Raw genomic sequence first — 26,923 nt, forward strand, 5'->3', positions numbered from 1 at the left:
CCTGTTTGACTGGAGTGGTGCACAACGGCGTCGCGCTCAGTGCTGCCGCTATTGGCCATCTGTAAAATTACAACCCCCCCTCCCAAAAAAACCTGGCAAGGCTGCGATTCCTTATTATTAGTAGTAGTAGTGTGTAATAAATACAAAGTGGAAATGTGGATGTATTCATTAGCAGCAAAGTAAACAAACAAACACTGCAAAGGCAAAATGTAAATTATATACACAATATTTTCTTTACCTCAACTCCATTTGAAAATGCAAAACAGGAGACAGGATATTTCTCTTAAGCTTTTATTAATATTTAAGTTTGCTTTTTAGGATGTTCATTGTGTTACACAGAGAAATTAGCCACACAAGTAAATTTGATTGTATTCTCTTTACGTTTAATCTTTTTTTTTTTATCATTAATTATATTATTCTCCCTTATCAGCGCTAATGCTAAAAAAGTTACACAAGAACTATCACACAGTTAACTAACTTGTGAGCACATCAGGACAGTAAACTAACACTTCACAGAGATAAAACAAAAAAATAAAATAAAATAAAATTTCAAAACATCGAGGGGAAAGAAAAATATGATTGAAGTAAAAATTAAGAGACGAACAAAGACAAAATGGTCAAGCATTTACAATCACACAGCCCTGCTCAACTCTCCATAAAGAAGTACCGCTCCTTTTTCCCTATTTGGCAATTTTATTTTCTTGGTTCCACCCGTTATCCCTTATTTGGTAGAAGTTTCCATGCCCTATTTTTGAGTTTTAATTTCAGTCTGTGAGGAGCAAAACATTTACATTCCACTCTCCATCCCTCTGGATGGCACCTAAAACAGGGTGGCATCTCGGTCTTGACATCACATTTCGCATTTCCACCGTTTAGTACAAATCATCTTGTGATCTGTGTTTGCCTTATTAAATGCAACAGCTGTTAGCGTTTCAAAGGCTAGTTGTGAACTGCACTATGTGATGAGCCGGAGGGAGGTGACTTAAAACAGATTACTGTCATCGTCATTATTAATATCATCAATGTCTCCCAAGTACCAGTCTAATCAAAGCTCAAATCTGAGGCCCTCCACTCACTTCCCTGTCACTGTCATCAAAATCACTGCTCCATCTGTACTTCATCCAACAGGTTTAGAAAAGGAGCACTACACAGCATGTGAAAAAACCAGAACACCTCCAACTGACTCATAAAAATGATACTGCTATAAAAAAACCAAAAACCTAAACCTAAAAAAAAAGAGAGATGCAAAGATGCATCAGAGGACAAATGTGTGCATCAGAGCGACGCTTAAAAATGCAGATGTGCTCCAGGGATTTTGGATTGGGTCAAAATACGGGTCCTTTATGGGTACATTACGTCCAATGGCTACACATCACAGGGCAGTGGTAAGCTTTGTGTTGATCTGCTGCTGAAATGTCATATAGCAATGTAGAAGGAATCAGGGTTCAATTATAAAGACAGCAGCATGTGTTACGCCGCAAGTTTAGCTCACAGCATTTCTAAAGGCAGAATTTTGACAAAATACATCCTTTGTATTTTGGGGCTCTTAGTTTTGGCAGTAAGTTCGCTTATTGGCGGCAAATCCAGATTGGTGGTTTGAAGGTGCAGACATTGGCTGATCACATTTCACTCTCAAAACAGAAATGGCAAAATCTTTTCATTTCTATATGTTTTCTTCAGAGTGTGGCGGCAGTGAAGGGGCTGGTTCATTGTCATTAATAAGTCACAGGGGGTTTTGTTGGTCTCAAAACTGATCACTAAACTTCTCTATAGGACCCTGGCCTTTTTTCCCATCATTGCTGGGTTAATTGTGCTTATGGGACAAAAGCACTTCCATACACCTTTCATTAACTTTCTTGGACACACACACATACATACACACACACATTTAGCAACAACCACTTGCAAACACAATTCCCTTGACCCCATTGCTTGAATACAGCCGCTTGTTGCCGGAGAGGAGCGTGTGTTCATTTTACCTTACATCGCACATGAACTCAAGTATGCTAGCTGGGTTTGTTAGGAGGTATCCATGCACGGGCAAGGCTAAAAGTTTATAACCCAGATGATGAACACAGTGATCCCTTCTGGCCACGCCTAACACTGAAATGCAATATCCATACTAGCATGCTACTTAGTGATGTAATGCTCCCTGGTAAGTAGTACACGAGTGTTGATATTAGGACACGCAGTGCAAGGCTGCCAGCAGTGTTGGAAGCACTATTGGTGTGCGACTAGTGTTAACAATAGGATGCTAGCTAAAGCGCACAAACACCCCCAGTCTCACTTATGCTCACCTGCGGACCATCACGTTAAACGCTCCGAGCAAACAAAACAGCACACACACGCACACGCACACACACACACACAACCAAATCCATACAACTCATTGGCAGAATATAAAAGAAAAATATTATCCAGTCAGTATTCACATGGGCTGATACCAGGCATGCAACTTCCAAACAGACCAGAAAAAGAAAACAAACAAACAAATAAAAACAAAATAAAACAGTAAAAGCTTCCTGCCCACCTCCTAAAATCCAATGGGAAAACAAAACAGTCACTTATAGACAGGGCAAATGGAAGACATAAACAACCTGGCGACATCAAGGAGGAAGTAGTCACTATAATGGCTCTGATTGGCTGTTACTGCGTGACGGGTCAGCCAGTCAGTAGCTTCAGCCCCTTGCTGAGGCAGGTTACAAATAAGAAAATAAAATCCAATTAAAGAAATAAAAATAACACAATAAAAACTAGCTTAAAAAGTATTAGACACACACTGTTATAAGTATCTCTGCTATAGTATGATTTTTTTTTTTTATCTGTCGTTTTTAAACTCATTGCGTAATAAAGAGAAAAGTGTTAACTGTTTTTTTCTATTACATTATTATCATCATTAGCTTCAGTATCATCATCAACAACATAATCATCAGCATCAACAACAATACCATTTTCAGAATTATTACTATTGGTTAATGCAAAGGTGTGTGGTCTCTATAGGCCACACCCCTTATCTAAATTAAAGGGCTCTATTGGCTGACAGAGGCTCCAATAGAGGGAGGGAGAAAGGACTGGTTGCCATTCTTTCCCCACCTCCCCCGTTTTTTTTTATTAATCTCTTCTTGCCTATACTTCTTATATTCCCCAATTCTCTCTGTTTTCAGCTGGAAGGGGGATGTGAGGAGAAGGATTGGACTTTTATGTGGTGCAAAAATGTGGAGGATAGGTTTCTGTTTTCTTCTGAAATCAGTCTGTTTCTCTTTCTCCCTCCCTCTCCCTGTCTTTATTCCTATTCTGCTCCTGTGGGGAATGATGGGAGTTGTTTAGTGACAAATAAGTAACCCATTCGTCTTGTTCCTGTGTTATTGTCATAATTCATCTTTCCTTTCCTTTCTCCTTCGCCCTCTTCTCTTCCTCACTCCCATTCACACACTCTCTCTCTTGCTTTCTCTCTCTCTCTAACTCTTTTACTTCAGCAAGACACCTCCATCGTTTGGGAGGGGCTGGGTGGCATCTGGCCACCCTGTGAGCCCTGGGACAGGGTGCGGGAGCGAGAGCGGGACCCATCCATGGAGTAGGAGGAGGAGAGGGAGGTGGTGCGGGAGCGGGACAGGCGGGTCATGCAAGACGAAGCCACTGTGGAGAGACAGACAGAGAGAAATGGACAGTAAGATCAGACTCACAAACTGCAAACAATACACAACAGCTGGTATTGCTTTGGCATTTAAATCCCAATAAAAACCAAAACCAACAATGCATTAGTTAATCTCATCATCTCAACATCTTCATTTGTTTCTTGGGTGTAAAATAACATTTCATTTTCCAGGAAGGCTCAACAATTTCCTGGAACAAACAGGCCCTGTAGTGTTTCAGTGTTACTCAAACGGAGGCAAAACAGTGAGTTTGTTAGTGACATGTAATCTGTTGACAAATCTCTTATGAACAGATGTGAACTTACTGTAGCCCATGCCCTGGATGAAATACTTGAAAGCCTCAGTCAGTTTAGCAGGCTGTAAATACAAAGACAAAGAAACCATTTTACATTCTGTCAGCACTAATTATTACCTCAACTGGTAATAACTAACTGTGCAATTTAGTGACCCCATGTGGCAGCAAAGGGCAACAGTTTTAAGTCAAAGGATTTGACAACGCTCAGAACATCTCCCAAATCAGTTAATATGCATTTCTCTGAAAATATTCTCAGAAGGTTAACATGTCATTCATGGGTTAATGAAGATCAGTTCAGTGAAAATAACTGGTGGTTGCCACCCCAGCGATCTTGCTTGTTTGCAGCATTGATTTCCGTGTTCTGAGTACCAGAAATTGGCTGAGTGTGTTGTTACCTGGGTCAGCTGTGGGAGACCACCAGCATCAGCCATCTGTGAAGGGACAGAGGACATGAGTTAGAGTGAGGGACAAAATAAAGTATAATAACAGAGAGAGAGACTAAACAGACACTAAATAAAAAGGTTTAAGGATTCGTTACCTTTAGGAATGAGGTTGTTGTCGGGTCCAGTTTGCTGTTGCACTCCACCTGATGGTCACAGAGGGAAAAACAGCAAATCTCTGACTTAATATCAAACACTGAGGGCAAAGAGCTTTTACTGTTTGATGTCTTGATGTGAATCGTAAAATATAAGAACACCTGAAACTTGATAAAGTTCCCATTTCATTTTAGACTTGAAGAGAGCAGCTGAAACTTACAGCAGCGTCCTCATATGGAGCTTGATCACCCACCACCAACATTACTGGACACCTGAGGTTGACAGAGGCAGAGATTAAAAGAGAGGAGGGTGTAGAAATGTAGAGATTGATAACATTATGTATAAATACAAAAGTTAATGGTATTTACTTGAAGGTGCTGTTGCGGTCAATGTTCAAGTCTCTGCGACTGGACGGAAATGAAAAGAGAAGAAGAGGCTTGTTGTTGTTTGATGTGGGGAATATTTGTGTTTGTGTAGTAAACACAACGTGAGTGTGCTCACCTGTTATAAGTCTTCCAGAGGAGCTCTATGTTGGCAAGATTAGAGGCTTTGGAGATTCGCTCTCTGTGAGACTGAACTAGATCTGTGTTTGATGACAGCTCCTCCTGCAAGATAACAGAGAAAGCCAAGTCGCAAAACGCTCACAAAATGATGCCAGTCATCAGGTGAGTGTACACTTCTGAAATCCATTATTCACAAGCTGCCCTAGTACCTGACTGAAAAGGTGGGACAGGATCTGCTCTGTGAGGGAGGACGTCACAGAGCTCAGCTAGAGAGGAAGAGGAAGAGAGGAAATCAGTCAGACTCCACAGCTAAACTCAAATTGATGGAGAACTCACATCAGGACTAACTGGATTAAAACACCATGTGTCTGTCTGGGACCTGAAAGAAAGAAAGAAAGTAAACAGACGTACCTTCTGAGCGGCCCAGTCCATCCACCCACGGGCGTTAGTGTCGATGTTGATCAGAACCAGACCCTCAACTGAATCTGGGTTTGCGAGCTGAAGAGAGAAAGGAGGCAACAAACACACAAATGGTGAGATGACAAGAAAAAAGTGACGTTGAATGTTTTCAGTTTAAAATCATCTCAAATCTTTGATTACAGACATACATGTACACGTCTAGTTGCTGATTATGAATGACTTAATACTTGTTTAAAATGTCACAAAATATAAATACCCCCTGGGTTGCTGTATTAATTCTGTCAAGAAAAAAAAAAAAAAGACACTCACTGTGAACTTGGAGAGGATGTATGCTCCTGCTCCCACACCCACTCCGATTACAGTACGGAAGCTGACAGTAAGACACAACATACATGAATGTATTTGAGGTAGAAATATCATAATTTAATCTCAGTGGTTGATTTCAACCTCAGTGTGTGGACTGTTAGGGTTTGGGGTTATTGACCGGCTGTTTAAAATGTACAGCCCTGTGCACGTTAAAGCTTGAGAGACATTTTTAAAGACACGAATTCAAACAGCAGCACAGCAAACATATTTTAATCTTATATCCATAATAAAACACACAACTATAAGTAAAATGACTGAAACAAGAACAAGAATCAGATAGAAATCCTACATGTGAACGAGCTTTCACCTTCTGTGTGTCAGTGTAACGAAATTCTTCCTGTGTTCACGTCAAAATAAATAAATATGTTAACTCACTTGAAAAACTGCAGGACGGCAGGGATCATCTCTGCTATGGTCTCCATGGACGGATACTGGTAACTATGACAGCAAACACAAATGATCTCAATCTAATGAAGCACCATAAAATGACACAAAAACACACATATCAACTTTCAGTGTCCTGCTGTTTTCCTGTGCGGAGAGCTATTCCTGACGCTGAGCTCTCACCAAACTATTTGTAGTGATTAGAAAATGCTCACGATACACGACGAAGAAAGCTGATTTTCAGGTTTTACTTTTTTCATATGAAGCACATACAGTCGCTGACATGTTTATCCACAAGGATTTGAGCTTCAGTTTCTAGAATCACCATCAGGAGTTAAGGCTCCCTGTCAAGATCCCATTACAATACATGCAACAAAATTCTCCTGAGTCCCTAAAACAATCACGCAAGCAAGAGAAGTGATGGAGAAGGGCAGGGGGAAGAAATATGAAGCGCGAAGAGAGAGAGAGAGACAGAGACAGAGAAAAGGATGGATTTTTTTTAAACCTCTGACAAGAGTGTATTAGAGACCGGAGGAGGGAGATGTGAGAGATGGGAATCTAAGTATTTTTGGAAGAGATTAGGTCTAAGCCTTGCACAGAAGATTGTTTCCATTTCTGAGAAGATTACTTTAAAAAAGAAAGGTTACTGCAGGACACTGAGGGATGTCAATACACTTATACACACACAGTAAATCTCGTACCCCATGGGGTAGACAGCAGCCCCCTCCTCTTGTCCTGGAGCATCAATATGAATCAGGGTGAAATTCTTGACTATCTCCTGCATCTCCTCGAACTTAAACAGAGGGGAGAAGCAGCTCTTATCTGCCAGAAAGAAAGGGAGGAAGCAAATATGGGAGGTGAAGAAAAAAAATACATGAACAAGTAAAAGATTATGTGACTCACAACTGACACAGAGTTGAGAAAGAAGTGCGCTACTCACTGTCCAGACCCACGTCGTGGAAGGTGAGGATAGCGGGCCTACGGGTGGTTCGTGTGCCGTGGAGGGTCACGTGCAGAACACCATGAGGGGTCTCGACATTATGCTCCTGGAGAGAGCAAGAGAAACTGTTTGATGTCTGATATCTTATGTGTAAAATGTGTGTAAAGTGAAACTAATATACTTACTACAAGTGTAAAAATGTTGGTTCTGCTTTGATTATACTGTATATTGTCCTTTTGCACCACAGCATGTAACCATGGCCTTAAAGTCAATAAATCTGAAATTTGAAGCTGAAAGGAAACCGTCTTACCTGTCCTTGGTCCAGGAGTATCCTTGCAGCCAGTTCAGCGTCCTGTGTCAAATAAGGGAGTGAAGTCTAATTAGAACAAGCTGTTCATGTGACCTTTGGACATTTTCTATGCAAGTGGACATGCCATTTCACTTCTGAGTCTTATGGTTTATTCATTGATAACAGATGGCAACCTCATGGTAGCTTTTGATCATGGGTGGGTGGGTGTGGTTTTAAAGGGGAATATATTCATTTCCAAAAACACAAAATCACATCCGAACCCATGCAGGACTCATGATGTCAAGGACTCAGGTTACTCATCAAGCCTTTTGTATTATTTTACAAAGAATCTGAAGTGGGACACTTTTCTTGCCTTTTTAATGTTTTTTTTTTGGAGGCTTTGCTTCTTAATTAACACCCACACAGGCAGGATGGGCGTCATTACACTCCTGATAAAGCAGCAGAGAACCTCTTCAGAGGAGCAGGTGGTTACTGGATTACATGGAGGAAGTCTGTCAGCGGGAGGTTTTAAATGGGGCCGTTCACTTGCAACCTTGGATGCATTTAGCCCGCTAATGAATTACTAGCATGACAAGCTCTTCGAAAATGAGCAGTTTGGGAAGCTGAAGTGGAGATGGGTGTCATCGCTGAATAGAAAACGCAGAGTCCTGGAGGTCTGGTGACTGGAGAGACAGCCCGTGGCTGGATTATAAAGGTCACTGGTTCAATCCATAGAAATCATATTAAAACTCGATCATAGAGCTGAGCATGTGTTCAATGGCTCAGGATGGATGGTGATGCATGTGGCTGGAGCCTGGAAGTCCCGGTGAACAATGGAGATTCAGATAGAACCTAGAACCTCCCAATCTTCACTACATCTCCTGATGAGAACTACTCTTCAAACGCCCCATGGGTCATGTTGTAGCCCATGCTGCAGGCAAAAGTAATGACCCTGGACATGAGCATTTGTCACAGTCACATCCCAGATTAATCGCTAAACAAACTCTTCTGTTCTCTTTCTGTCTTAATTTACACACATGAGAAAAAGCAGTTTTAAGGTCCATCATTTTCACATCCATCACTGTGGAATGATGCTGGTTAAACACATTAAATCCTATGCCTCTGTCTCCTTGTAAATCTGTGGCTGTGTTTTCATTTTGGGGCTGTATTTTACTGTTTGTCCACCAGGTGTCAGCAGCGAGAAACAAACGCCTCTGCTCTGCAGCGCTGCATCTGCACGGCAACATCGGCACGGCAGAGCAGAGGAGCTGCTCTCGCTCCCTCAGGGCTTTGACGTCAACCTGGCAGATCTGAGCCAGCGCTGCAGCTGTGCACAGACATACACACGCATATACAGACACACATTTACATACACAGTCGTGCGCACATGTGTTTGAAACACATGTCACACGTAGGCTTTGCTCAGACCCAGAAGTGCACACACACTCGCATTCATGCGCATATGCACAGCAAGGACACAATTGCTAACAGTCACACACAGACCACCCCTTGTTTTTCTGTCTCCTGGGACACAGACACATTGACACACACACACACACACATCCTGCCATTTATCTGTGGTTTCAGAACATGTATGTTACACAATGACAAGCAGTTAATGCTCTTATGGGTGCTCATGTCTGTTTCTCTGTGCTTGAAATACATTAAAGGCGGCTTAATGCAACATGCATGGAAAACAAAGTGTGCGTGGATGTGTGTACATTTTTCTGTAGGCTGTGTGTGTGCGCAGCGCCATCTCTGACCTTGGCTGTGTCGGCCTGACCCGTGAGTAAAGGCTTGTCCTCTGTGATGGCGATCTCCTGCATTTCTGTTGTCATGGTGTCACCTCCTGTACAGGCGAAAGAAATCGGAGCATCAAAATCTATTGACTGCAGCTTCTGCGGCTGTTCCGCTCTCTGTGCCGCAACAATGCGTGCGTCTCATTTTTTACCCATCATCCCTGCACAAACACTTGAGACTGTGATGTGGAAACAGATGTGCCCGACACATACACAGAGGCTGACACACGTGGATGCATGCACACGTGCACACACAGTGATTAAACACTGTATGTGGCTGTATTCCTCTGGGACTTTGTTTGGGCTGTGGGACCTTATGAAAGTTAATTAGTGATTAGGAGCAGAGATGAGCAGAAAAGGATTGCCGCACTGAGACGGAGAGCACTAGAAAAGAAGAGAAAAGGAGGTGTGGACAAGTAGATGGACACATTTTTATTGGACATATTAAAAAACATACAACAGATGTAGGTGTGACAGCATGAGTATGAGGACAGAGGTGTACAAACATGAAAAGATGGAGGAAAAACTGTGACACAGGTAGTTGTAAGAAATGACAGTCACCTGAGGGGAGGACTGGCTGAGACGAAGAAGTGGCTGATAAGGTTGAAGAGAAACAAGACTTGTATTTTATCTGAGGGCGGTCAGTCGACCATGGTGCTTATTTTCAGACGCCTTCACGCCCTTACAGCCATAGTGTGTATTAGTGTGTGTTACTGTGAGTCCACTGGAGCAGCTGGGAGTTAAATGCTGCGCCAAGGGCATCACAAAGGTGGCTGATCAGAGAGGAAGAAGTAAGTTAATTTCACTTGCCCATATTGATCTCTGCACAGCTCTGGGAAATCAAACTGGAGGCTTAACAGGTACGACTGCAGACATGCCAGTCTTTACACGTCCCTGCTTCCCAGAAATATTCTGCAACTCTGCCACTGAGAATTCAGTTGGAGATCTGGGTGTGTAGGGCGAGGAGCAGCTAATGTATCCTCGAGCCTCAAGCTGAGAGGAGGAGCAGGCTGCAGAGGTCAGGTAACCTCACTTTGTTCTAAGAGCACCCAGATTTTTTTTTTTTTTTCAAACAGTATGCAGTAGTACTCCTCAAGTTATATGGAAAAACCCTAGGATTCAAATTAAACCCTATGATTGCACTTTTGAGTTTCGGCTTGCAGGAAAAATAGAACCACATCATACTTCATTTCCTCTTTGCACTTTTTAATACGATTTTTGAATCACAGCACAACCTGAGCTGTAACAGCAAACCAGTGATAGCTGGATTACACAGTCCGAATAGAAATGACAAGATACTCTAACAGTAGATGTTAGGCCTATATTAAAAAAATGCAGCTTAGCATCACTGTTGTCTTCCTTCCTACTGTTTTGCATGAAGCCTACTGTCATTTGACCCTGTTTTCTAAATGTAGCATTTGTCTCTTTGTGCTATTACTTTGTATTTGTGTCATGTTTTATTGTATTTTCATGAGAAACACCAGATTTGAATCTGCATCAGCAACAAACCCAGTCAAAGCGTTAGTTTGAGAAACCCAATTTTAATACAACAGGTTTTTTTAGTTAAGGCTACATGGGAGAATTAAAAGTAAGCGAGCAAAGCACAGGCTGTTATTGTGTCTATCTGACGCCATTATGCCCGATCTGACATTTAAACCTGAAACATGGGACCTTCTGACATCACCGATTGTGTGTGTGTTTGTGCGCGTGTACATGCCCGTGCACCGTTCATGCTCTCATAAACCGATGACTGCATCCCATCCGCAGATTGGGCATTACATCAGAGGGGGAACGAGGCGAGTTGGCGTGTGCATGTTTGTGTGCGTGTGTGCACTCATCAGAAAATGAACTGCTGCCCCGGGGGGCCTCTGTCTCTCTGGGTCTCAAACGGAAATGATTAGTCACCAAAGCACCCCCCACCCTTACCAATACACACACAGGAAGCACACACACACACAGACACTGCTTTGAGTGTTTGCCATCCATCTCTTCTGGTCTCCCTTCACATCTGTTTATTAGTCTTCATTAGTCTTATTAGTCTATTAGTCTATTCCTCATCTATCATGAAAATCTAAAACATCTACCAGTGTCTCTCCCTACCTTTTTTTCACTCAAGGTCAAAATTAAACTAAAAAACACTGCAGTCTGCAGCCTCTGTAACTCTGATTTTTCTCGTGTTCTTCGGGGGTTCAGTTTTCAGAGGAAATGCCACATGGGTGTCATGTTGTTGGTCCTGGATTTGGATTTTTCCCACAAGCACAGAACTGAGAAACGTTAGTTCTGGTTAAAAAACAAACAAAGAGCTAATGGGCTCCTGGCAGAAATCCTACAGCCAGAACACAGCTAATGTTTAATATTCAGGATCTTGATCTTTGGGACCAACAGATATCGGTCCAGCACATGCCACACAAATCCATCTGAGGACTTAAACTAACTATTATAGTCATCATCAATTAATCTGTTGAATGGAGCTGTAGTTTAGGCAGGCACTGAAGTCTTTGCTTGGTCACATATTCCACATACTGTCCAACTACGTATGTCCACTCATTATATGTGACACTGGGTGGTCCATATGTGCATTTGGCTCTCATTCAATCTGCATATACCAAGATCTGCTTCCCCACTGCAACATCAAAGAAATTTAACCTCTCCCCCAAAAGAAAACCGGTAAATCCTCAAATTTTAAGAACCAGGATTAAACATCTGGTTTAAATGACTAATTTTTGCAGCACTAATTTATTTGCCTACCTTTTAAGATATTTTGCCCCACAAGAGTGAGAATAATCCAGCATAATTCCCACATGCACCGATACAAATGCAGGGTGCAAGCACCAGCGCACAGGCATGCAAACATATTCACTTCCCTGGGAATTATTAAAACCTTTGGGACTGAACAGGATGACAGAAGAGAAAGAGTCACATGAGAATAAGCTGAACTCAATCAAGCTGCTGACATTTCTTAAGCACACTACATGATGTGTAAAAGCGCCATACAGTTATGTTTAGGCGGCTGCAAATGGAGCTGTGGAAACTCCTCTAATATCGGAAATAATAATAATAATATTAGGAACTTAGGCTCACAGGATACTCGACAATCACAAACCACAGATCAAAAGAACTATATGAAAGCTTGGAATTATCTTGGTGGAGTAAAGTTTGGAAACAGCGAGCATGAATCCCTTGACTATCCAGTGAAATGATTTCTGAAATGTTCGACAGCACAAGCAGCCGCTTGATGACACGTAGCCTCTGACTTACGGCCTGTGTCTCCCTGATACGATACATGTTGCGCCACAGCTCCTCCCCCAATATTTTTTTTAGATCTGGCATGTCCTGATGTGACTGCAGAGTAAATTTGTTTATATGCTCCCCTCTGTATATTAATAGATCTCTGCTGATGCTCCATTTGGGGGTTTGGAAGGGAAAGTTCAACGTTTCCTTATAACTTCTGATCCACTAGGAATCTATACAAGTCATTTTTTTAACGAGGGATTCTCACCTTTACTGAGAAAATACACAAAGGCGAAGGATTATTAAAAACACATTATAGGGCCACATTACGAAAAAACACAAAACTACATATAGTATTGATTAGGGCTGTAATTGGTGACGATTCAATCCCCTTTGTCCATTTTTTTTTCCAATTAACCAAAACCCTACAACAATCTTCACCTTTGGAGCTGAAATCAGGAAATATTCAGCATTTTTGATGAATAAAGACGTGTGAGATTTTGGTCATATCGCACAGCTCTATAACATCGATACTGGTCAGCTCCTCCATTATCCTTGATTGGCTCGCTCTCGTACAGAGACACTCTCTCCTTCATGTACAGTGTCCCAATACTGTAACATTTTAATCGGCCTAACTCCCTCCATCATCCATCTCTCTTCATCTCTGCTCAGCGTCTCTGAGTCAGTGTGTTTCAGAGCATGTAATAACTGTTAAACTGCACAGGAGGCACCGTCTGTCACCATGGAAAGAGAAACAGAGAGATGGAGAGAGAAAAAGACAGATTTGCATGAAGAGCAAGAGCAAGGGAGGGAGGCTGAGAACCAGGGTAGAGAACGTACTGCCAGCTGAGAAGAGGAATTACGAGGAATTTTTTTTTTTTAAAAGCACGCCTTGCTCCTCATTTGCCTATACACTATTTCCACATTTCAGCTGTCAGACAACAGTTGTTCAGTTCATCTGTTGCACCGAACAGGTTTCATGTCTCAGATATCAGGCTACGTCGCATAATTGCTCCTGCTAAATTAATCCCTGCCTGTTTTATGCACATTCACATTCATGCAGAGCGGTGGCATTTCTTTGGTCCACTGTTAGCAGGCCGTCTCACTCCAGCATGTCGCAATCAGTTTTCGTCAATCCTTCCAGTCATTTCCCCCCTTCTCCCTTTTTCTCTCCACCTCCTGCTCTATCACTCTGACTCCGTCTCTTTATAAGTCACCACACAGTAGCTCTGGATTCAGGCTGCCAGCAGCCGCGCTCAGCTCTCCAGAAGCTGATTTGAGCTGCATAAGTCTGTGAGCTGCAGGTTCTCGGATGTGTCACTGTAAAAGTCAGGGCAGGCCTGGCTGCTGCTGCTGCTGCTGGATGATGATGATGATGATGCTCAAATGTGACTCAAGCTGATGTTTTTGTGATGATAAACACAGAAAGTTGTGGCTGTGTTTATATTGCGAAGGTGAATTTTGAAAGCGAGAGTGAGTGCACTTACTGCAAACCTACACCAACAGGACAATAAAGCCAAACTGGATCACTGAAGAAGTATTTACCACATCCAAGTAAGGCCTAATTAATAAAGGGCTTATACATTATAAGTAATGTATTAATACTTAAACTATTAACAAGGATAACCTTTAGTACAACATTGAAACCCCCCTTGTACCTTTATGGCCTTTTCATGCCATAAATTAATATAATATATATTCACTGTATTAGACGAAGTGCAAGGAAAAAAAAGAATGAAAGAGCCTCATATAGGAAGACTTTCTCAAGTTTGGTACGTACTCGTGAGTATTGCTTCCAGGAAAAAGCCGCAGCCTCAACTCGCCTAAATCCGACACGATTATAGCTCTGGCCTTCTCCCACCTACTCGGCTCTTATTTATCACCAGACTAACTGGCAGGGATCCAGATGGAAGCACTACATCCTTAAATAGGGTTAAAAACTCCCTCCGATACTGTGACAAAGTTCACCTTGCACATGTTTTCCCCTCAGGGGTTAACGTAGCTATGAGGTCGCTGATATCATTAAATACTGCAAACACGTATATTCGACCTGACTTGGTTACATCACCAGTCACCTGCTCTCTGTCTGCACATTTCATCACTTTCCCTACCTGCTGCTTTTGATGTGTAATTTACCAGAATAAAAGTTATCAGAAGGGAAGATCTGCAGAGAATCGAGGCCAAGAACTTTCTGAACAGACTGAATAAAAGCGCGGCCGCCATAACTGAGACTGTCGTTTGGTCCAAGGTCGGGTACATTTAGATTACACTGACCCCTCCACCTACACACAGCAACTTATGAGTAAACAAAAACAGGCTTTCAATGTGTCTTGCTAAAAGAAACTTTAGCAGGATCAAACTGCTCAAAGCTGAAAATGCTGTTATGGGGATGAAGTAAATCAACAGTGATGCATTTCTATATACGTGACGGTTCAGAACTGCAGCCGTGAATCTTTAACTTATAGCTTTAGACTCTACTGCCAGCAAAGTTGGAAATATCAGAGCTTATTTTCCTGCCATCAGAAGAAGCTATTTGTTGCAATCCTCCTTGTACAGTGAGAAGACACCTCTCAAAGACTGGAAAATTGTAAGAAACACTCGACAGAGACAGAAATAAAAGGGCTATAACTTCAAATTGCACCTGTATTTTTCTTTAATCAGGCACTAGATTGCTGTTCGCAGAGCTGAGCTAACAAGCTGCTGTCAAACAAGAGAACTTTCTCTCGCTCCATCTGCCCCCTTCCTCTTTATTTTAATCTCTTTCTCTCTTTTTCTCACAGCTCTGCACTCCTTCCCGTCTCTCTCCATCCATCTTTTGTCAAGCTGCTGACTTTTCATTCGCGTCTCTCTCGATTTCTGCCAGTCATTGCTCCTCCTTCTCTGTCTCACTGCAGGTCTTTGTCTCATTTCTACCATCCTCTTTCTGTCTCTTCCTCTCTCTTTTTCTCCACCCAACAGCAAGTGAAAAGAAAAAATGGGCAAACAGTTCTGCTGGCAGACTCCTTTCTCTCATTTCTCTCTCTGCTGCCGCCAGTATCTGCAGCTCTGAACAAAGAGACGCGCCCAGACACTCAGATACACACAAGCAGACACATAAACAGTGTGCTAAAGTAGGGCACTGAGCATTAAGGTCACCTATATCGACAATGTAGGCTGAAGGCTGAAATGCTGAAAGGTTAAACCCATGGCATTCGGCGGACATGCGCGGCTGCTTCAGCATCTGAAGGCATTGATGTCGAGGTGTTTAAGGCTGCGCAACATGAGAGGGTGGTAAGAAACCAGACTAGAGGTGAAATACAGAGTAGGTGGGGGACTTCATACGTCGGCCCCTCTTGGTTTTTCTTAAATCTCCAAGCCAAATGCAATGAAACAAAAATGTGATATTCAAGGTTGTGATCTAGACATTTGTCCGCATCACCCAACCATGCTGTTGCATGCCCCTGGACGCTGGACACAAGGTGAGACTGAACCAAAACTGTAAAGCTCAATGCAGCAGTGCTTTTCCTCCATAAAATATCTAGTGTGGAGTTTCTCTCTAACACAAACCGTTTGCATAAATAAAGTACAACCTGAAATTAGACTGAATTCCCTCAGGATCTGAATACAAACAGATGAAAAATAAACAAACTAAGAATCAGACAAAGCCTGAAAATGTCTAACAAAGTAGAGGACAGAAAAAAGTAATGTTGCAGGACAAAAACATGGACAAAAGTCCAGTGAGGACAGTCAAGTGACAATACTGAAATGTGCAAGTATGCAAATTTCCTCGGACACACATTTATCACCCTGCTGACACACAAACACATACATGCACACAGTGGGGAGACCCAGGTGTTGAGGACATAAACACTCAGGACCAAATCTGCTCTCTGTCCTGGAGCAAATAACGCTAGTCTGCAGTCCGTCACTGCTGTCACACCTGGGTACCACCACGTCAGTTTTATATGCACAGCACAGTGATGTGCAGCTCTGCCTGAAGTCTGCACACAGACCACTGAGGCTGAATTTTCTTTTCAGCACTGTGACACATGGGTGGTGCACACATGGAAAAATACAAATGAAACAGGAAAGTCCAGCTTTTCACTGCCTGTAAAAGTACAACTGTACCTGGATCAATGTAATTCTTCAGTGTGCAGCTAAAAATAACATTTCGACATTTACATTTTGAAATAGTGTTGAACACTTGTAAAATAAGTGAGTGTTGTTGGACAGAACACTCGCCCGAGAGCAGAAAATGAGAGACAAAAATGAGCGACAAATGTCTGGGGAGAAAAGAGAGCGCAGCAGCAACCGCCATGGAGACCCAGAGAGAAGCCAAAGCTCCCCTTGTCTCCTCTTTGAGCCAAGCCTTTGCTTACACTCCCCCTCTTTAAATCTCCCGTGCTGCTTCCCACGGTGTTGGATGGGCACACGTTGATCACCTTGGCTCTCCAAAAGACACACACAAATAAAAGAGCAGCTCAGAAAAGCCTGTTTTCTCTCTTTGTCTCTCAGCACATCACTTTGGCCCCTTGTCTCCGCAAATCCTCTGTTGCCCATCACTCAGCGGCTCAGCTCAGTTCCTCTTTTCATTTTCGGGCCGCCTATTATTCCCTCCATCATGACCTCACCTCCATTCAGACATCCAGTCTCTCTGTCTGTCCTGAAAGGTGAGAGTAGTCTTTGACAAAGATTAGTGGATGATCTACTGCATCCTCACAGTGAAAATATCATTATTAAATCTCAGTGTCCGCACAGACAGCAAACAACTTGTGGAGTTAACCTTGTTAGCCGTCGCTTAGAGCCATCTGTGATTTTAGCACTCGTATGCAAACGTATGCTTCTGCGTGATTGTGCGTTACTCCTGGGTGCTCCTAGATGTTACCAGAAGTTAATGACAGACGCTTAAAAATCAGAAAAATGGGTTTCTTCTTTTTTGAAATGTAGCTGCAGTATTACCACAGTTATATATATTTCCTCACAAAAAATTGAGAGAGTGATTTAAATATCAGCTTGACTTAAACACCAACCTTTATCTGCTTCCAGCCTCTCAAACGTTTGCATCATCGTAAACTGAGTTTCGGACTGTCGACTGTTTTATAGAAAACTGTAAAGTTTAATGCACAGAACAGAAGAACAAATGATAATGAGCAGCATGTGTTTGAACAGCACGCCTCTGTTTATCTATGAAATTCAAATTTTCTCTCCTTCAGTGACATTCAGCCATTACCGTCTAATGGCAGCCAACAGATAGGCTTTTAGTCTGTTCGCTCGATAGCTGTGAGAATGTATCAGAGTGGAGCATGAAGTGAACAAGTAATTACCTTGACTAATTTTGTGAATGCACAGAAGACAATGGTTTGTTTTGTTCAGGTCAGATCTGTGAGCGTGTATTCAGCTACATTAAAAAAAAAAAAGAAAAAAAAAGAATAGAGACTCAGACGGCTGAATCAATTGTTTCGATTCTGGTCATAGGCCAACAGACGAGCACATGATCACAGACACACACAGTCCCCATGCAAATGCACACACACACACACATACATACACTAACTGACCTTCAAGTCAGGGTAAATTGATATGTTGGAGCCATTGGCTAAGAGCTGATAGAGATAAATGGCTCGGTGATGGTGGGCTGATTGCTGCTGCAGCCAAACATAGAACAACCTGTTCACTGTAATACATTCATATGCTACATGGCCAAAAGTATGTGGACAGACAAACATTATACCCATATGTGAGAGCCGAATATCTCATTGCAGGAGATGCATGGATATTAATCTGCTGCTATGACAGCCGCCGCTCTTCTGGGAAGGTTTTCCACAGCACGCTGGCTGCAGGGATTTGCTCCCATTCAGCCACAAGAGCATTAGCGAGGTCGACCGCTGATGTTGGGTGATAAGACCCGATCGCAATCCATGTTCCAGTTCATCCCAAAGGTGTTGGATGGGGTAGAGGTCAGGGCCCTATGCAGGGAGGAAAACTGCTCTCGAAAATATCACTGTATGTTGTATCGTTAAGGTTTCCCTTAATTAGAGGACAAACCCAAACAATGAAAAACAGTGACAGAATAAAAGCCTCTGACATGTCCTTTATTTTCACTTTCTCTGTGTCTATTATAAAACTGATAATAGCTGATGGTTATGAGAGGAAAATATTATCCTGCTTCATAAAAACATTATTAGAACAGCTGCTCCTCTACTGCCGAAGTTTCGCAGAAACATTGCTAAATGGTGTCAAACAGTTGCTGTGAGGGGATGTTGATGGTTCATTATGCAGAAAAATTAAATATGTATAAATGAATAATGAATTAGATGTCCAAACTCAAATTCTAAATGGACACTAAATATCTCCCCCCTGCTGGCACAGCGTCTGACTGTCTCAGAGCAGATAAAAATAAAGTGATGTGGAGTGAATGATTACGAGCCAACATCAAATCATACTGATTACTGTATTCTCCAGTTATCAAACAGCAAAATCCACAAGTGAGTAGAAGTCTCTTGTCCCTTTAGTAATTAAAAGGCTAATTGTATAAACTGTTTTAGGATTAGGATTAGTTATTCCTCTGGATAACTATTAGTATCAATAACCTGCTCTAACATCACTGATTTAGGTTTTAGGTAAAACCTAAACTTTAATCACAGTATCACAGTATAATGGCAGCAAACAATCACTTCTACAATCACTCGCTTTTACTTACTAAAACTGCACCTCGACACTCAGATATTTTTCCATCGTTACATATTTATCATTACTGTCCTACAGCCATTTCTTCAGTGGACCTCCATCATGGCAGTCCCTGTTGCTAGGAGATGTGAGACACCACTGCAGACAGTCTCCTCTATATAAACACAGTTCACATGGATATTGTGCGTACCAGCAGGGGAGGAACGTTGCCCCTGCTAACATGTTTCTGCTGTTTATTTTCTGCCCCGCTCAGCTCTTCCTCTGCCTGTGGATCTATTGACAAACATTCCTGATTATGTAACTGTGCGCTGTGGAATGCTCACAACACAAACACACACACACACACACACACACACTCATACACACATACATACACACTCATACACACACACACACACACACACACAGATTGTGAACCATCGCCTCTGACAGCACCAGACTGGATGCACATTTGGACACATTTAGATCACTTCTATTCAAAATCACAGCTATTTTGCACCACACAGAACATTTTTTAGGAAAAAAAAAAAAGGTACATCTGCCCACTCTACTCTGCACATCCAACCTGAGATATATGAATGGAGTTTGGGCAGAGCGTTTGTCTATAAATAGGGTGTTGTGAGGGGCTGTTTGGACTCGTGGGAACAGACAGGGCATTGTGCTGCCTGGCCTATCTGTACCTGGCCTCTAGCCATCAGGCAAAGGACTGAGCAGCCCCCCCCCGCAAACACACTTCCGTACACTGGCCTAGATGCCAGCATATGAAGACTGCTGTAATCTCATACACCTACACAGTATAAAATCCATACGCACTGACCCAGATGCTGAGACTCTTCTGCTCGTGTACACCTACACAGGATATAAAAAAAATAAAAATCCATATTTTTACACAAACCTACACCAATACGCACTAGACACTACCACTGGCCAAGACTCTGATGATGAGAAACACACAAAAATGTTACTCACACGGTCAGAATTTATTCAGACTAGACTGAACTCAACCACCTACGCGGTGAGCGATGCTCCACACTGTCTTTACTGTCCGTCAGACAGTAAAAATACATCTGAGCTCATGTTACAGAAACCCGTACTAGTGTACTCTACTTCCAAACAGAGATACCAGGAGTCATATCAAAATAACTGACCTTACAAATGTTTAAACACAGAAGTGCTTTCATATCCCCATGTGCTTATAATGACTCACTCATTACTAGAGATCAATCTGATTCAGATGAGTGGTTAAAAAAATGTTTTCACCAATTTCTGGGCTGTGAAAAACAAATTTTATGAACAATTAATGGCTTCAAGTGAAAAAACCTTCTTCTTCATGTGGCGCTGGCTGTCGATTGATGCCAAGGCACAGCCAAAGATACCGGTCAGAGTGGGAAAAAAAAACAAACATTTCAGCTGTGTTCGGTTTGCTTTGGTTTCCATCCAAACGATTCCTTTTCAGCCCGTGAGCACAAATTTCAATATTTGTTTTGCATTTTCGACGGTCTCTTGTGTCATATTGGCCGGGTTTTAACACACTGAGCTGAATCTACTGTCAACAGAGAAAGATCAATGTTTCTGTTGGTGCTCACAGGCAGAAGTGCAACATTAGACAATGTTAGTTACAGTAGCTGCACTCAGACGGGCCACCCAGGATACAACTGAAGCAAGTAAATAAAGGGTAGGATTTTTATGCAGACGTACACCTCATCAAACCAATTTAATATATCTACATTAAATGTTGTTAAAATAAAAATATTGGTTAGTGTAGCTTTAATAATTTTCCCTCTGTTCTCATGTCTGTGTTTCTGCTATAAATGAACAGCGATTCTCAAACTGAGCAGTAAACAAAACTCAAACTCTGAAGAGGCAATTACACCCACAGACGTGAACATCGGCTCCATAGCAGCATCGGCACTGAAAGACCATCAAACACTACAGAGTCCACTTATTACAGCAATGCTTCACATTTAATCAGTGGCTTGGCGTCACAGCTACACTAAGATGCAGTGCTTGTACCGTTTCGCTGACATGGTCATAAACACCCAACAGCTGGCGTGCACTTTTAGTTCCATCAACACCTCAACATAAGGATAAAGACCGTTTGCGAGCAGTTGAGACGACAACAGCATTTACTTCCCTGATATTCTGGGACCTGAGTCCACCTCTGAAGCAATACTTGGAGTCCAATTATAGCTGTTTACTGGCCTAGTTTTCTGCATATCCACACATTCATCTACCTTTCAACACTGTTATTAGCATCTTCTCTTTCATAGCAGCTATAAACCATTAATGCCATGCAATCTAAGTTGATACAACACATAGATCATTTGGTCAGTTTATCTCTGTAGCTCGTTTTTATTGTTATAAGAGGTGTCTGTTTTGGACTGAAATATCCAGATGTGAATCCACCACATTCAAGGTCAAAATTAAACTGTAATTTGAACTTCAGTGCTTCTCCACTGTACAGCCATGACCACTTTAACAGGTCAACCATATCGTCTTTCGCTGCAGTCAACACTGATGGATTAGCAAACACTGTGGGAGTAAATGTTAATATTGGTAGAGTCAACAGGCAAGGTGACAGTCTGAATACGCTCAAGTAAGTTTCTCCCTAACACCAATGGCCAAGGAAGTGGATTTGTGTTTGGCAAACGGAGCAAATTTTAATGTTTAGTATTACAGCACTTCTGCTGTAAGTTCTACTATTTTTAATCACCCACAGTTTCCATGTTCTCCTCTCTTTACTTTCATCTCCCCCTTACACTTTTCCAAGTTTTGGAAATGTGTCTCCTGCTGATTTACAGTGTGTTTTACTCCTGTGATAAACAACTGAAATATCATAATACCAATAAACTTCATTTATTTAGCACCTGTTATACATGAAGTATTCTTCAAAGTGCCTTACAAAACACAAAATAAGAAAGCTGACAGTTTGTTTTAGTCCTGACATTAGCTATTAGCCTTACCTGCCATAAGCAAATGGTCACACCTGACCAAGTAAGGACGTAACAGATTTAAAAATCTTCTTTTCACCAGGAGAGTTTATAATTTTAGTATACAACATCAAGAAATGTTGATGTGCTTTGTGTCAGAGGAAAAGAATGTGTTGGGAACCCTGCGGACGTTTGAGTCGACTCTGCCACGAGTGCAGAAGGTCAAACTGTCACTGACAATCCAAATGAACACAGGACACGTCCCACTGATGGTACAACTAGTCTGTAATCAGGTCAGGTCTGGTCAATAGCCACCATAGCAACAAGTTCAGTGGTGCGGAGACAATGAAACATGGCCGCTTGGTTTGACAAACATGCTCACCATCCACTGTTTTTACAGCAAAAGCTTCCATTTGTCAAAGGAATAGGAATACAGAATATAAACACAAAACTTAGGCTTTTAAGTCATCATTTATGGATGTTGTTTTTTTTTAGAGGATTCAGAAATGTTTCCAAGCACCATCAGAAGAGACTGAACCAAACTGCTCCCGCCCGCCACAGTTTAATGATGTCAACAAGTTGATCTCCTTGGATTATTAGTCAGGCCAGAACACAAACAGTCGGGGATGTAGCATCAGAGCAAAGGGCGACTGTTCCAGTTGAAGAGTTTATTTTTGGCCCCGACAGACGTATGACACGACTCCAGATAAACTCCACAAATCAGCGCTGCGACACGTCAACAGCCCGGCTCATTCAACATACATGCTGTGTCCTCACCACAACCTGGGTCAGCTGGAAGGTACGCAGAAGTGGCAACCCACGGCAGTCACACAGTTGATGTGTAATGTGAAATTAATGCTAGTAACAAGTTGGGACTTGTGCTGAGACTTAAAATGTCATTTTCTTGTGGTGATGGAAAGAAATCTGCTAATAAAGTGAAGCAATTTTGATTTTCACTGTGATTTTACATGCAAATGTGTGGCAGTATAATAATACAACCACCTCTCCCTATTGACACTGTACTGTATTTAAAACAACAGTCTATCCTAACCAAATTAAAAAGAAAGAAAAAGAAAAAAAAAAAAAGCAGAACACATTTGTCTAGCGATCTCTAGAAATACCCTATAATTTATCATTTCTGATGCTGGAACAGATTAGAGGGACAGACATCCATTCAAATCTACAAACATGTCTCCCCGTCAGCTCACAAACACACTCCGACAACAGACAGAGGAGGGAAGTACATGTTCGTACCTGAGGCTTAACCAGTGGGGGAAGGAAATTCAAATCATTTTAACTGAGTAAAAGCTGTAATACAATGATGTGTCAAAGTATCTACTTAAAGAAATTAAATCCTGCAAAAGGATTCTGTTCTAGAGTAAATTCTGTCATATTGGTTTGCTGAGTGTGGATAACGTTAGCAGTGCTAGCACCAGCAGCCTTCTTTCCTTGTCCACATGCCTGTGCTGAGTGTGGTTACGGATTGCTCACATCTCTGTTGTAGAGAATTGGGAAACACAAGCTGTGTGAGCTGAAGCCGTATGAAGTTAACAGAAATAGCTAATTCAAATCTCTTACTAACATTTGGACATTTGGATTCGGTCGAGACGAGTGTTTGAAATGATTAATGTAAATTATCTGGTCATCTTAGGGAGGCTTGGCTGTGATATTCCTTCCCTTTGTGTTTGAGGTCGAGGTTTTATCTGCAGAGGTTTTGAGTCAGAGTGGGGTCCAAAAGACTTCTGGACACCACTGTATCTGTCTCTCTCAGATTTCTTTCTCCACCCCAACACAGCAGAGGTGACTGCTATTTTGTTTGTGCTGCTCAGAGCGCTGAGAAATGACACTGTGAGACCGGCATCAAGAAACAGTTCCAAATAAAACTGTCCATGGTGAGTAAACGTGACAGTTTCTGAAAAACCGTGCTGCTTGTGAAATGTTCAAATATCACTTATCATTGCTTTGAGCAGCATAAACGAAATTCCATTCACCTACATTGTATTGGGCGGATGCATAAGTCTCAGAGACAGATATCTCAAAACCTCTGCAGATTAAAATCAAAAACTATGCTCATATGTGGAATTTGGGTGAGCTGACCCTTTAAAAGCCACAAAGACAAATACTTCATATCTGCATTCAGGTTATTCTTCGCGTGGTCACTTAGTCTGATATAACGCTGAAATAAACACAGGCACAGAAATATGGGACACAGGGCTGCTGGTAACACCACACCCACCAGCAATTCCAACCAAGAAAGACAAACAATACACTGTGTGTGTGTGTGTGTGTGTGTGTGTGTGTGTGTGTGGCTGCATTTCTATATCTCAACACAGTCTATAATTTCTGACATAGCTCGAGGAGAGTCTGTGCGCGCGTGCGTTTGGCACAATTCTGGAACAACGTCTACTTCAGAGGAGCCTGTCTGCGCGCACGCGCGCTTAAGTCTGCGAGCGTGCGTGCGCGCGCTTTATCAGCAGGGGCTCCACTTCACTCAAAGAGCAGTGAGGCCGCGAGTCTCCAAATGCGGTATGACTCACAGAATCTGTGCGCGAGCTTGCTGGAGTGCGTGCGTGCAGCTTGCAGCATAGTGAAAACCTCTCTGTGGAGCTGTGTGTAGACTGAGGTGTGTGTGTGTGTGTGTGTGTGTGTGTGTGTGTGTGTGTCCTTGGTCTGGCACGACACACTGAAGTAAAAGATTTCCCCTCGCGCGCCAGGCTATAAGATATTCTATAGGGGGGAGTCTTGCGAAACGCATCTTTCCGGGGCTTTGCCGATGTACATTTTGGTTATTTTCTCACAGGTTTTATCCGAGCCAGCACAGGACCAGTGAACGCACACACCGGGGACACACCTCCATTTGACATTGACAAACACTATATACCCTCCTCTGGCGCGCAAAGAGCCATAACACCCTTCTGGCCCCCCACCCCCCCAGCAGCCCAAATCTTCGTCTCATAAAGAGACAAAAACAACCTTCCTGTCGCGAAAATAAAAAAGTGAAAAACCATGAAAATGCCACTGCTGCAGCTCTGTGGAGAGAACAGTTTTAAACACCACAAAGGAAGAGCAGTGATGCGCCTTTTGGCTGAAAGACAAGACAGGGATGGAGGGAGGAGGGGGAAGGGGGGTCAGGTCCGTATAGCCTATGATTCAAGTTCATGCAACACGGGGACGTCAATACTGGCCTACATTCCGTCCGCAGGAGATTTGAGCCGTGCCATTGAGCTGTCATGCCGGGGTCGGTTATCATAGAGGGAGGCGGGGGGAGAGGAACAAAGACCCACTGGCGATGCCACATGTGCGCGTCAATAACACGCACTCCCTCAGTCACACATACTCTCTTTACGGACTCACATGCAAGCAAAAAAAAAAGTGAACAGTATATTTTTTCTATTTGTGCTTGCAAGCAGATATTTAAATATTAATGCCCTGCAGGGATTTAATTTTTTTTGTTGTTGATAGGCGGATCGAGCAGCGTGTTTCTGGATTCAATCAACGAGGAAAAGACGGGGGGCACTGATTACTTTGACACGGGTTTGCATTATGCATTATTAAACAGGAGGATCCACCTTGCATCCCTGCACACTTCCAACACAGAAGTCCCCCGAGAAAAACACATTTTTCTTCCACGACTGTTGAGAAACAACGATAAATCTATACAGTCAATTTCCGACTTTCCCCAGGAGGATATGAAGAGCTGAAACACTTTAAGAAAACAAATCAGTCATCTATTATGCATTTATAATAGCAACATAATAAACTCACCTTTCAGTCTGCAGAAGGGAAACAAAAAATCTTCACACAAAAGCAGGGACCTCTAAAAATATATAGCAAGTCTCGTTCTCCACTTGCGCAATGTCTTCTGAGCTCTCTCTCCAGCCTGTCCCTCCAGTCTTCCCGCTAATCTCCTGTTATTTCACTTTTTCCTCCACCTCCTTTTTTTCCGCTGTGCCTTCTTCCTCTCTGTTTCCCCTGTGTTGTTTTTTCTCCTTTCTCCAGCAGGAGGAAAATTCAGCACATGAAAAAAAAATATGGAGTGGTCAATCAAAAGGCAAGATGGAGCGATAGAGTTTTTAGGGGTGATGGATAAAAGTTATCTGCCAATATATCATCAACAAATACAAATGGACTGGTTTATTTTAATCAAAATAAGAGCTGTTTTTTTATTTAACTCACCTTGACACAGCCCCCGCGTGAACCAGACTAAATCGCTGAATCGATAGAAAGTAGCGTGTTTCTCTTTCTCGTTCCCCCTCCCCCCCCCCCCCCCCCCCAGATTTCACGTTGGTACAGTCCGCCCTTGTGGAGCTGAGCCGAACGCGCGAGCGTTCCCGCCTGGGCCAGCGCCAGCAGGTAAATAAACACACCTGGAGTAGAAAGGCGGACAGGAAGAGGAAAATCTAGGGGGACGTTTCGACTTCTAGGAGTCCAACAACGAGGACTCCATCCTGCAGAGGGCCTGGTGGTCCAAAGTCCTCTAGTCCAGTGGAGGAATCCAAGAAGAACAAGTTATTGAATGGTTTCTCTATTATTTCTACTGTTAACAATAAATAAATATTGGTTTTTTGATGCATTTAATACAGAGAAATAACTATTCAAGAGAACCAGGACGTCACTCATCAGCTCGGTGGTTATGTAAGTCAGGTCATAGTTTCCCCAAGTGACACACATAGACTCACATCTGTATTTCAACTGCATGACCGAACAGTTTCCTGTATGCGCTTCCCAGCCGCATTTAGAATGGGAAAGGACAACACTATGACTGAAATATTCCTTTAGGGATTTGTAATCAATCTGTGGTTCCACATGGTGATTACAGTGCCTTTATTTTATTTTTTCATTGTTGTTTTTTTCTGTCTCTGAAGAGCAAAGGATTTGTTACAGCTATTGTGGCTGCATTATATTTTATCC

At 42.4% G+C, this 26,923-nt stretch overlaps 1 protein-coding gene across 1 annotated transcript; it reads right to left on the reverse strand.

The window, feature by feature from the left end:
* Nucleotides 1-275: 275 nt before the first annotated feature.
* Nucleotides 276-26,003, reverse strand: ndrg2 (NDRG family member 2). Its single transcript, XM_041031133.1, has 16 exons — nt 25,778-26,003; nt 9,150-9,235; nt 7,408-7,449; nt 7,098-7,203; nt 6,859-6,979; nt 6,149-6,211; nt 5,717-5,777; nt 5,399-5,485; nt 5,197-5,253; nt 4,986-5,089; nt 4,853-4,891; nt 4,705-4,756; nt 4,487-4,534; nt 4,344-4,379; nt 3,959-4,010; nt 276-3,636 (listed from the first exon to the last, which is right to left on the reverse strand). Exons 2-16 carry the CDS (start codon nt 9,222-9,224, stop codon nt 3,473-3,475), a joined length of 1,107 nt encoding a protein of 368 aa, XP_040887067.1. The 5' UTR covers nt 9,225-9,235; nt 25,778-26,003; the 3' UTR covers nt 276-3,472.
* Between the last annotated feature and the right edge of the window lie 920 nt (nt 26,004-26,923).

This window comes from Toxotes jaculatrix, chromosome 23, assembly GCF_017976425.1.
Source record: "Toxotes jaculatrix isolate fToxJac2 chromosome 23, fToxJac2.pri, whole genome shotgun sequence".
In the NCBI taxonomy this organism is placed as follows: Eukaryota; Metazoa; Chordata; class Actinopteri; family Toxotidae; genus Toxotes; species Toxotes jaculatrix.